Here is a 12,097-nt window from a genome sequence, read left to right as displayed (position 1 = left end):
TTAGAATTCATAATAAGTATCAGTTCCAAAGCAGAAGAGTGGTAAGGATTAGGTAATTGAGGTTAAGTGACTTACCCAGAGTCATACACCTAGGAAGTATGTCACATCAGATTTGAACCCAAGACCTCCCATCTCAGACCTGACACTCTATACATTGTGGCACCTGGCTACCCCAGAAAAGTCTATTTTAAAACAAGAACTTAATCTTGTTCACACTAACACACTCCACTCTAGTAATAAAGAACATAGAAATAAGATAAGCTTAGCTCCAGCATATCCTGTAAGAACTGGAAGAGAGACCGTAGAGTATATAGATTTGTCAGAGCTGGAACATAGAATGTTAGAACTGGCAGAGAAATCAGAACAAAGAATATTAGCACATAGAATCGTGTATTTGGGCTCCAAGTTTAGTATTCTTTTCACTGGATTATGTTATCTTCCCTCAAGAGAGGGTTGGTATTATTTCTCAACTCTTTTCAGAAATTGTCTTTTGTTATAGTATATCATTGCTGTTTTCTCTCCTGTTCAAAACTAATCTGATATCCAAAATGTCCAGTTCTGGGAGTCACATTTTATGATGTATACTGATTTCCCTGAGCTGTGTCCAGAAGATAGTAGTCAGCATGGTGAAAGGACAATGCCATATATATAGACAAGTTGGCAGAAATGGAAATATTTAACCAAAAATTACTTAGGGAAAAACCATTAAGGACTGTCATTTGGAAGGGAAATTAGATTGTTTTGGTTTGACACTCAAAGAAAAAAATTAGGAGCAATGGGGATGGGGATGAAGATTTCATTGTTCAGTTGTGTCTGACCCTTTGTGACCCCATGGACCTTGGCTATCCATGAAGTTTCCTTAGCAAGGATTCTGGAATGGTTTGTCATTTTTTTTTCTCCAATGGATCTTTTGTCAGGCAATCAGAGGTTAAGTGACTTGCCTAGGGTCACACAAGTGACCCCAGGATAGATTTGAACTTGGGTCTTTGGTACTCCAGGCCCATTGCTCTAACCACAGAGCCACAGCTGCCTCCAAGGGACAAAGATGCAGAGTGAATTTGTATTTGAAACAAGAAACTGCCTAACTACAAAAGGAACTGTATTAAAATGGATATATGAATGATATGGAATGCATGGAAAATGGAATAGAATGCAACAATAAGGAATGAACTCCTCTTCCCTGAACTGTCCAAACAGAGGAAGCTAGAAGAACTTTGACGGAGGAATAGAAGAGATTCCTGCATTTGGTGGGAGGAAGTGTCCAGTGACCTATGAGGTTTCTTCCAGCTCTTAAGATTCTATCATTCTAAGCCTGCTGTCCCCTCTCCCCCTCCCATCCTGGCTTCATTCCAGTGTCCTCACCTAGCCATATTTGACCTGAGTCTACCTGTCTGCCCAGGGTTCTGTGTTACTTGGGATGTTGGTGTGGAGCTGGAGCAATTCTCTAATAAATGTCTATTGGACCAAGGAAGGATTCTGCCCAGAAAAGAACTAGAAATTCCTGGATGAAATTCTTATTGCCCCTCATGTGGTTGACTTTGCCCCGGGTGTCTGCTTGTGCCTCGGTGTGCTCTTCTGTAAACTGAAGGGGTTGGGTTAGGTCACACAATCATGATAGATTTAGAAATGGAAGTCATGTGGAGTCCCAGAGAAGGAATCCTTTCCCCAAAGTAACACCAGTTGCAAATATGGTCTCTAAGGTCTCTCCCAGTTCTGAGGTTCTGACTTCGTGTTCAGATGAGGAAATTCCAACATGAAGTTCGTGTTCCAAGGTCAAAACAGTACCCGGGCTACTGTTGCCATTAGGAAGTCATTTGATCCAGCTGGATTCTAGTACTGATTCTCTCCAGAAAGCAGCTCCTTTCACTGCCTCACCTTAGTCGATGCTCCGCTCCCGACTCTGAGAGTATGGGTTAGATAAATTTAGAATTATCTAAGAAAGAACAGATAAGGGAGGAAACTGAGGTCTAGAGGCTGTGTACAAAGCCCCACGACTATGAAACAGCAGAGGCAAGACACCTCTACTCGAAGTCCAGGGTTTTAGTACACCAGGTCACCCCCGGCCTTAGAAGACTACCGGCTGAAAGGGGGGCAGCCTGTGTTCCCAAAGTTTTGGGATGTGGAAGCTCTGGAGCAGGGGACAGGAAATAAGGGCTCTGCTAGCTGTGCGACTTATCCGTAGGTCTTTGCCTCTCGAAGGCTCAGTTTACACCTCTATAAAATGAGTTTATTTACACCTCTAGTCCAGCTCCTCCCCTTTGGTACCTCGGGCTGGGCTGGGTGAGTCCAAGTTTAGTCTAAAATCTCCCCCATCTCTGCCGCGGTGCACCCTGGGTCAGCTCTATCCCTTTCCATAATGACCCCTAGGGGGCGTGTGTTCCCTTATTCAATAACTTCTCCGCTTCGTTGATTATTTATTTGTTCGGAGCTGGACGCGATCACGTGGGCGGGGGCGGTCACGTGCGGGCGGCGCGCGGTCGCGGTGACGTGGCGGGGGCGGTGCTCGCCGAGGAGCGGACAGGGCCGAGGAGAGCGAGAGGCAGTAGCTTCGCTGTAGCCGCCGCCGCCGCCGCTGCCGTCGTCGCCGTCGCCACCGCCACCGCCACCGCCACCATTGCCGGCCCTGGCACCACGGGCGCGGGGAGGAGCCGGGGCCCCGGGGCATGGCTCTCCCGAGGGCTTGGGGTGATGGGCTCTTGACCTCTTCGTCCCTCAACGGGGACGAGAGAGCAGGTACCGGGGACCAGGGTCGGGCCTGAGGCCTGAAGGGAGCGGGATGGAAGGAGCCGGGCTGCTCCTGCTGCCGGGGCCGCTGCCCGCCTGGGTCGGCAGAGGAAGGGGCTGAAAGGGAAAGAGGGCTATGGGGAAAGGGGGTCGAGTGTGGGGATGGGAATTGGTGCTACTTCCGAGGGTGTCTGGTAGGAGGACCTAAGGGCGGGAAAGGGGATGTTAATGATGATGGGGAGGGGGGGGGGTGCTGAGATGAGAAAGGGGATGCTGCTACTGCTAAATGGGGAAGGGGAGGGAAAGGGCTGTTGCTCCGGGAGGTGTTTGATATTAGGGGGACCTAAGGTTGGGAAAGGCGGAGGGTGCTAATGCTACTACTGATAGATGAGGAAAGGGAGGGAAAGTGGTGCTGCTGCTAATTTTGAGGGACCTGGGGAGGGTCTTGGTGGTGCAGATAACTGGAATGGTGGGGGCTCTGAGGAGAAGGGTGCTGGTACTGATGTCAAGAGAGAACAAGCAAGGAAAATGATGATAGTGTCTATGATGGTGCAGGGGATAAGGGCCCCGAGAAGGCAGTAGTAGTGGTTGCAGCAACGGTAGTTACAGTGATCTAGATGGACCAGGACTTCAGTGAATTGAAAAGATATTGGACCTGGGTTTAAATCTGGCCTCAAACATTTCTTAGTGTGTGACCCTGGACAAATCACTTAATCCCATTTGCCTAGCCCTTGCCCTTCTGGTTTAGAGTTGTTATTAAAACAGGAAGTGAGTGTTAGAAAAGAAAAGGTATTGAGAAAAGAAAAGGGTGGATTTGACTTTGTGATCAATTAGGTTTTTCGTTTTATACAGTGATTTCCTCACAACAATCCTGAAAGTATTTTTATCCTGGTTTTACAGGTGAGGAAATAGAGGCTAGATTACTTGTCCAGAGTCTTACAGTTTTGACACTAGGAATTATCTGTCTTTAGAATGTCTTATGCTCTTTTCACCATATTGTCTCTTAAGGAAAGGGGCCTTAGTACAGTGGGAATGGAGTATTTCAGTCAGTTGGCAACAAGCATTTGTTAAGTATTTACTATGTGACAGATACTGTGCTGAGCAATGGGGAGACAGAGAAGGATAGTCCCTATTGTCAGGAGCTCACATTCTAAATCTAATATGTATACAAGATAATATAAAGGGTAAATAGGAGGTGCCTCATAGCAAGGCAAACACTAGCATTAAAGGGAACCTGAAAATATTTCTTGCAGAAGAGGTGGAAGTTTAAGCTGAGACTTCAGGGAAGCCAAGAAATGGAGATGAAGAGGGAGAACATCCCAGGCATGGGGTATGGAAAGAAAAAAATTCATGTAGTCAGAAGATACAGGAATTGGCAACTGATTGGACTTGAAGGTGAGAGAGAGTGAGGGTTGAGCATGACACTCAGGTTTCAAGTCTGGGGTTTAGGAGGATGATGGTGCCCTCAACTATAATAGGAAAGTTTGATGGAATGTAATCTCTGAGGAAAATGCTGGCATTTGGGAAGACCTGGGAAAAGCCTCCTGCAGAAAGTGGGATTTGAGCAGAATACTGAGGAAAGCCAGAAAAACTAAGATATGAGGAGAAAGAGAAAGTATTCCAGGTATGGGAAACAGTCAATGTAGTTTCTGAGATGGGAAGTGTTATGCAGTGTTTGAGTAATAGCAAGTAGGCCAGTATAGCTGTGAGAATATTGCTAGGGTAATAAGACGCTGGAGAATGAGGAGCCTGAAATTAGAGCAGTCATTCAGAAGGGCAGTTGGACTCTGGGCACCATTAAATTGACAATGGTAATATGAAGGAGTGTAGTTCCTAAACTTTCTAGAAATTGGTCCATCATTTAAAACCAATAACTTCTTCCTTTCTTCAGGCCAGACTACCAGGCTCACCCACAAATTCCCATTTAGTTTATTTTAATCAATATATAATTAATTCCATGAAGAATTAATAATAGGAATAGATAGAAATTTAGTTTATCTTTCACAGCACCCTGAGACACATACATTCTTCTTGGGTCTCCAGTAATGATTGTCTTTGTCCAGGATAGACATAACTAACTTGCCCACATGTATTGCTATTCTCCCTTCATAATAACTGTACTTACTGTGCTGGAGTCATTTTCTGTTCTTTCCCTCTTTTTTAGAAGTGATTCTTACAGTATGAACTGATTTTCTAGGACTTTTAACATCATAACCTTTTGCTTTGTCTTATGACTTCCAGTCTTGTGGTACAATTGGCTCTTTCTCAAATTGTATCATGCCTTGTGCTTTTTTAATGCAATCTTGGTCTTCAGGATGCCAGATGTGTGCCATATATGCATGATACAGTACTCCACCCTGCTTTTATGATGTTAATTTAAATAAATGAGTATTTAGGGATAAAAGGTTTGGGTTTTAAAAAATATATTTGTCAAGTGTAGCTTACTCATGAGGATTAATGGCAGTGCTGTAAAGAGGATGAATTCAATCAGTGAATATTTTATAAACATAGGGGAGATATGAATTTAGATAAGACAGTCCTTGCCTTCATGGAACTTACTGTCCAAAAGGGAGATAAGCCTCAAACACAGGTAACTAATATGCAATATTGTATACAAACATTAGAAAAATGCAGAACACAATACCTTTATTATGTCCAGGTGAACAGAAAGTATTAGGTCAAGTCAAGCCAACAAGCTTAATTAAGCATGTACTTTATTTTTTTATTTCACATGTGTAAAAAGACTTTATATAAGTGAACTTTTAAATCTTTTATTCACCAAGTTTTAAAAATTATAATATCTATACATCTATATTAATCCTGAACCATAACAAAACTTAAGTTATTTCACAGGATATACTTTAGTGCTATGATAATACTCCCCACCACAGAGCACCTCAAATAAAGTATCATTCCTAGTTCATTGACCTTAGTAAATGCAAAACATGTACTTTAAAAATGTCAATCTTTGTACTAATCAGTGGGATAAAGGCAAAAGGCAGCCCCTCCTTTCAGGGAGTTCACTGTCTAATGGGGAGACCATATGAAAACAATTGTGTACAAAGTATAAGGAAAATTGGAGATTATCAACATAGCACAGAAACTAATATCAAGGGTTATTAAGAAAGGTCTTCAGTAGAAGTTGGGATTTTAGTTGTGTCTTGAGGAAAGCTGGGTGGCAGAGATGAAGAAGGAGGGAATTCCAAGCATGGGGACAACCAATGAAAATTCTCAGAATCAGGAGGTAGAATTTCTTGTTCTGGGATAATAAGGAGGCCAGTGTCACTGGATGAGAGAGTATAGTTGGGGTGGTGGGTGGAAAGTAAGATGTAAGGAAACTGGAAAGATTATAAAGGACTTTGAATGCCACATAAAGGATTTTATAGTTGATCTGGAAGTGATAGGGGTCCCCTGGAATTTATTAGGTGGGGGGTGGTGAGTCAGACCTGCCCTTTAAGAATTTAGGAAGATCAATTTAGGGAGAGAATCTTGAGTTGGAGAGACCAACCAGAAGGCTTTTGCATAGTCCATTCATAAGTTGCCAGCCAAGGGGGCAGCTGGGTAGCTCAGTGGTTTGAGAGCTAGGCCTAGAGATGGGAGGTCCTGGTTTCAAATCTGGTCTCAGACACTTTCCAGTTATGTGACCCTGGGCAAGTCACTTGACCCCCATTGCCTAGCCCTTACCACTCTTCTGACAGAAGGTAAGGATTTAAAAAAACAAAACCAAAAAAAATATAAGTTGATAGCCAATACAAGAGTGGTGGCAGTGTCAGAGGAGAGAAGGGGAAGTATTCAAGAGATGTTACATAAATAAAATTAACAGGACTTATCAACTGATTGGATATGGGTGAGGTGTAGTGGTGAGAGAGTGAGGAGTTAAGGATGATACCTAGTTTGTGAGTCTTGATAGCTGGGAAGGTGATGGTGATCTCAACATTAATAGGGAAATTAGGAAAAAGAGAAAGTTGGGAGGAAAAGATGATGAGCTATGTTTTAGACCTGTTAAATTGAAGATGCCTTCAGGACATCCAGTTTGAGATGTCTAGTAGGCAGTTAGAGCTGGTAGTCTGGAGATTAGTAGAGAAATTGGGGCTGGCCAGAGGGAAAAGAGAAGAGAGAACAGGATAGAGCTGAAAGGGACACCTCCATTTAGCAGATGTGATTTGAATGAAAAGCCAGTAGGAGACTGAGGAAGAGAAGTCAGACAGGTCGGAGAACTAGAATAGACTATTGTCACAAAAACCTAGAGAGGTATGAAAATGAAAAAGACGGTGATTGTGGCAAAGGTGGTCAGGAAGGTGGAGGCCATCACAAAAGACCATTCAATTTTGCAATTTAGAAATCAATTGGTAACTTTGGGTTGGTTTTTTTGTTTGTTAAACCTTACCTTTACTCCTTAGAATAAATACTATGTATTGGTTCCAAGGTGGAAGAATGGTAAAGGCTAGGCAATAAGGACTTGCTCAGGGTCACATAGCTAGGAAGTGTCTGAGACCAGATTTGAACCTAGGATCTCCCATCTCTAGACCTGGCTCTCAAACCACTGAGCTACTCTGCTATCCCTTTCATTGGTAACTTTGAAAAGAGCAGTTTCAACTGAATAATTAGGTCAGAAGCCAGATTGTAGAGTTAAGAAGAGAGTGAGAGGGAAAGAAGTGGAGGTTCAATGACAGATTGCTTTCTCAAGTAGTTTAGCCACAAAGGGGAAGGAAGTTATGGTGTAATAACTAAAAGGGGGATGAATGGATCAAATGAGAGTTTTTTGAGGATGGGCAAAAGAGGCACATATTTAAAAACTTTAGGAAAGCAGCTGATGGAGAGAGAAGTGAAAGAGTGAGGATGGTAGAAGGGACAATCTTTTGGAGCATCAAGACGGAATGGGATCACTCAGGCACATAGAGGGGTTAGCTTTGGCAAAGAAGGGCCAGCTCTTTATGTGAAACAAGGGTAAAGGAGATAGTGAGTGAGAGGGGAAGAAAGAGCTCTTGGCAATGGCCTTAGCTTTTTCAGTGAAATATGAAGCAAGTTCTCATCTGAGAGGGGAAGGAGAATCGAAGAAGGTTTGAGGAAGGATGAAAAAGTTTAAGAGCTGTTGTGGTGAGTGGGAAAATGAGTGAATAATTTGCCAAAGTGAGGGCTCAGTTGAGATTACTTAACATTTGCAGTGAACTAATTCAGTCTGCATGATTTTATGGTTTTCTCCTTTAGAGGCAAGACTCAAGTGAAGGTTAGGTGTACTTTTAATGGAAGTAATACAAGACTGAGGCTTTTGCAGGGCAAGATGAGTGATACAATAATGGGGCAAGGGACCCTAAAGTAGAGTATAGAGTTGAACTGGTTTAACTGAGAGGGTCAAGATAGGGAAGGGGGAAGAATGTAACCACTGCAGGGGTGATGGCTTGGGAGAGAATTGAAGGTAGAAAGATTGGTGACCAGGGCATAGGAAATGTCAGAGTTCAGGGACATGGTAAGGGAGAATTCATGGTAGATGTCGTATTTGAGTTGGTCTTTTCAAAAGTGTGTAGAGATTCATTAAGCATAAAAGAGAAGAGAAGACCAAATTTAAGTACTGGCATAAACAAAGGTGAGGAAGTAAGGCAGGGTGGGGTAAACCGTATATCTTTTGGGATTAGGAAGAGACCATTTGGACTGGTGTGTGGAGTATATGTGAAATAAAGGGAAGGCTGGTATATTGTGAAAGGTTTTGAATGTCAGGCAAAGGAATTTGAATTTTTCTTGATGGGCAGTGGAGAGGTACTTTGAACCAAGAGTGGCATGACTAGCTCTATGCATAAGGAAGACTATTCCAGCAACCAAATGAAAAAAATTCCTGTTAAAGAAAGCATTGGAAACAATGTATTTTATTGATGAGAAAAGTTTAAAGAGATTTGTTCCTATTTTATGCTCCTCAGTTAGCTTTAATGAGGGCCTATAAATTTAGGTTTGAGTTTATGGGAAATGACTTACTCAAAAAAGGACTACATTATTTTTTTTCAGGGGTTGGGGTGGGGATGGTGGTATATTTATTTAAATTAGCACCCAACTCAAAATATCTAAAAATCCTGTTTTCCTCTTCTACTGTTTTATAGAGAAATGAAGTCCTGTTATAAACCTGATACCAGTTATTCTCTCTGAAACATGTTTACATTATGAATATCAGGATTTGCTTTGAAGAGGAAGGTTTATTCCTGTCTCTTTCACACTTCATTACTTTGATTAGGATCATAGTGTATAGTTTTTTGAGTTTGATTTCTGACTTAAGAATGGCTGACTTTTGATAACTTAGAATGTAGGCATAATCCTAAAAATCATAATGGAATTTTGTGCTATTGTATAAAGGCTCAGCATTTGGTAATCTTGGGACATAAAGTGTCTTGAAACAAACTTAAAGAGCAAAAACACCCAACGATAATTTTAGGTTAACTGATAATTTTGTGACTCAGTGAAACTTCTTCACCTCTGCCAGAGGGAATGATGACTGAGTGAGCATTGTTAGTCATTTTCTTTCCCAATATATTATGCAGCCTTGACCAGGTGGTTCTAGAAACACCTGTTTTGTTTTGTGGAGGTAGAACTCTACATTGTTTTTTTATCCAAAGTTGGGAGTGCCTCAGTGTAGTAACTGAAAAGCAGCTGCCCACCTCTGAGGAATATTAAGAATCACTGCTATGTTGGCCTAATATGAATAAACATTTTAATAGATAGTGGACAAGCATAGTACACATAGAATATTCTGCTTTCTGGGAATAACCAAGAGATTTGTTCATAACCAGAAGAAGCTTTGCATTTTGTTGTGTTATTTTTTGCTAATTCAAGCATCCTACTAATTCATTATTTTTTTTTTAAGTTAATGATCATCACCATAAGTGGATTGTAGTAGCCTGTAGCTTATGTTTGCACACTAAGCTAATCAGTGAGACCAAAAAAGCCTGAAATTACATGTTTACATCTCCAGGTGAATTGAAGTTTTTGTCATAAACCCAATTCTGAGATTCAAAACTATATGTTACAAATCTACTTGCAGAATTTATTTTAATGTTAAAGTGTGGGAAGCCAATGAATTTCATTTTCTCCTGCGCACTTGAAAAATAATTATTTTCTCATTTCTATTTTGAATGAATAATTTTAACATGATTATCTGTACCTGCTATAATTAAAACCCATTTTTTCTAATTGTATATAGTCACTTGCCTTTTTTATATTTTCTCAAAAGTATGTATGCTTTTGAGCATCTCTGTGTTCACCAAAGTATTTTGTTTCTTTTTTTTTTTTTTAGGAAAGATCATTGTATGTGTGTTATGAGCAATAAGATATTTTCAAGGAAAGAGAAGAGTGGTCACACAAAGTGAGGCCTTCGCCATCCACCTTGTAACATTTACTCCCCTGGCACAGTGGACTGACTCTTTGCCAAACATTATAACATAAGTTGTTTAACTGCCATCTGGAGAGTTTCTATTAATTTGAAATTTATAAGGTAGAAGATGCTAAAACATTGATTTTAGATTCAGATTTGCATATTACCAGCAGTGAGGAATGGAAGATGATCCCATCGATCATTTGACCCTAACAGTCTGGCTTCAATTTTCTTTTCCTGTCTCATTTCACAACATTGCTCTTCATTTATTCCCTTCCCATCAAACTTTCCTACCCATTGTTTTCTTAGGAAGCTCAATACATAGAATGCTAAGCTTGGCATCAGGAAGACCAGAATTTGAATCCTGCCTCTGACATTTACTATCTGTGTGAGCCTGGACAAATCACTTTGGTTTCTTCCTCTGTAAAATAAAGATAGTAATAGCGCCTTATCTTATAGAGTCGTTGGAAGTATCAAACAAGATAACATGTAAAACATGTTGCAAACCTTAAGGTGTTGTATACTTACTAGCTATTATTGCCTGATCTCATTCTGTACTTTCCTACCTCCATGCCTTTGTGTTTTGCTCTCCCCACCTCTAGAATGTTCTTGTCTCCATTTACACACAGCTGCCAATGATTTTCCTTAAGTGCAGATCTGATCATATTACTTCCCTATTCAGTAAACTTTAGTGATATTGTTTTTTCCAGGATAAAATAGAAACTCCTTATTAGTTGTTGTTGGTTTTTTTAACTCTTAACTTTCTGTCTTAAGATTGATCCAAGTTTCAGTTCAAAGGCAGAAGGGTTAAAAAGTGTCTAAGGTCAAATTTGAACCCAGGACCTCCCCTCTCTAGACCTGGCTTTCAGTCCACTAAGCCACCTCGATGCCCTTCCTCATTAGCTTTTAAAGTCCTCCACAACCTGGTCTCAGCCTACCTTCCTGACCTCATTGTACATCATTCCCTTTCAGCACTTGAAGATCCAGTCCAACCTGCTTCCATTTGTATCCCCTGCATATATGACTGCATCTCTCATTTCTAGGCCTGTGCCCTGGTCCTCACCCATGCCTAGGCATACTTCTTCCTTCTCCCTTCAGCCTTAGACATTGCCTTCTACAGGAAGCTTTTTTCCAATCTTCATACACGCTTGTCTCCCTGAGAATGTAAAGTACTTGAATGTAGGGGTAAGTTTTTTGTATTTGTATTATCCCCAGTGCCCTAGCACAGGACCTGGAACATAGTATCTTCTTAATAAATGCTTGTTGAGTAATTGATTGAGCCCTTCCAAGCCTAACTAGTTTAGTCTTTAGAGGATAAACTGTCATTGCTGGGTCCACATTGGAAGCTTTTTTCAGCCTGGTAAAAACTTTCTAGGACTTGGGGCTCTACTGTTTTGACCTTCAAAAACCCAGTATCATCTCCATGACATGATGGGGCATATTGTAGGTCCTTAATAAATGTTGAACTAAATAGCAGCATTTTAAGAAGATGCTGCTAGAACATAATCTGAAAAGAAACTTGTTGGGAGCTGTTTTTCTCAGAGGCAGTGTTCTTTTCCCCTAGATATGTAGCAACCGCTCTTTCCATTCACCCTCTATCCACCATATAATCCAGTGCTGCTGTGTCACACTAATAAGGTGGAAGGAAATGTTAGAACTAGTTCAGGGCAGATTTCCTTTCCTGCCTTTAGAAAAAGCAACATAAAAGATTTCCAACTATTGCCTCATATTTTTCTCTAGTGTTCAGTATGACCAGTTAGAAACTTATTTTAGTCAGTGTTGGTACCTTCTTTGATGTGTGGACAATGGAGAACATTCTTTTTGAATAAACAGAATATGTCATAGATTGTGGTAGTGAAGTTATTTTCATCCTCGCTATTATATCAAATAAGATATTGTGTGGAAAGCAACCACTTATGGTCAGTCGTTATTCAAAGGCTTTGTTAATATGTAGAACTTACTTTTTATTTTCATTTTTATTTTATTTTATTTTTTTATTAAAACCCTTAGCTTCCGTCT

General features: G+C 40.9%; 1 protein-coding gene across 3 annotated transcripts in view; it reads left to right on the top strand.

Annotated features, from left to right (window-relative positions):
- The first annotated feature begins 2,454 nt into the window (after positions 1-2,454).
- TBC1D20 (TBC1 domain family member 20) overlaps positions 2,455-12,097 on the top strand; it is a 41,245-nt gene continuing 31,602 nt past the window's right edge. Inside the window, exons 1-2 of one of the 3 annotated variants that reach the window (XR_008915237.1) lie at positions 2,487-2,733; positions 3,978-4,119. Coding sequence is in view for 2 of the 3 variants with exons in the window: in XM_007474489.3 (XP_007474551.1) it covers positions 4,020-4,119 (100 nt within the window). In the remaining variant the exon portion in view is untranslated. Of the gene's footprint in view, positions 2,734-3,977; positions 4,120-12,097 lie in introns of all 3 variants that reach the window. The other 2 variants (XM_007474489.3, XM_007474490.3) reach the window with 2 other exon arrangements.

Source organism: Monodelphis domestica, chromosome 1, assembly GCF_027887165.1.
Source record: "Monodelphis domestica isolate mMonDom1 chromosome 1, mMonDom1.pri, whole genome shotgun sequence".
NCBI classification, from domain to species: Eukaryota; Metazoa; Chordata; class Mammalia; order Didelphimorphia; family Didelphidae; genus Monodelphis; species Monodelphis domestica.
The sequence above is the reverse complement of the archived record's forward strand: the minus strand, read 5'-3'. Positions and strand labels throughout refer to the sequence as shown.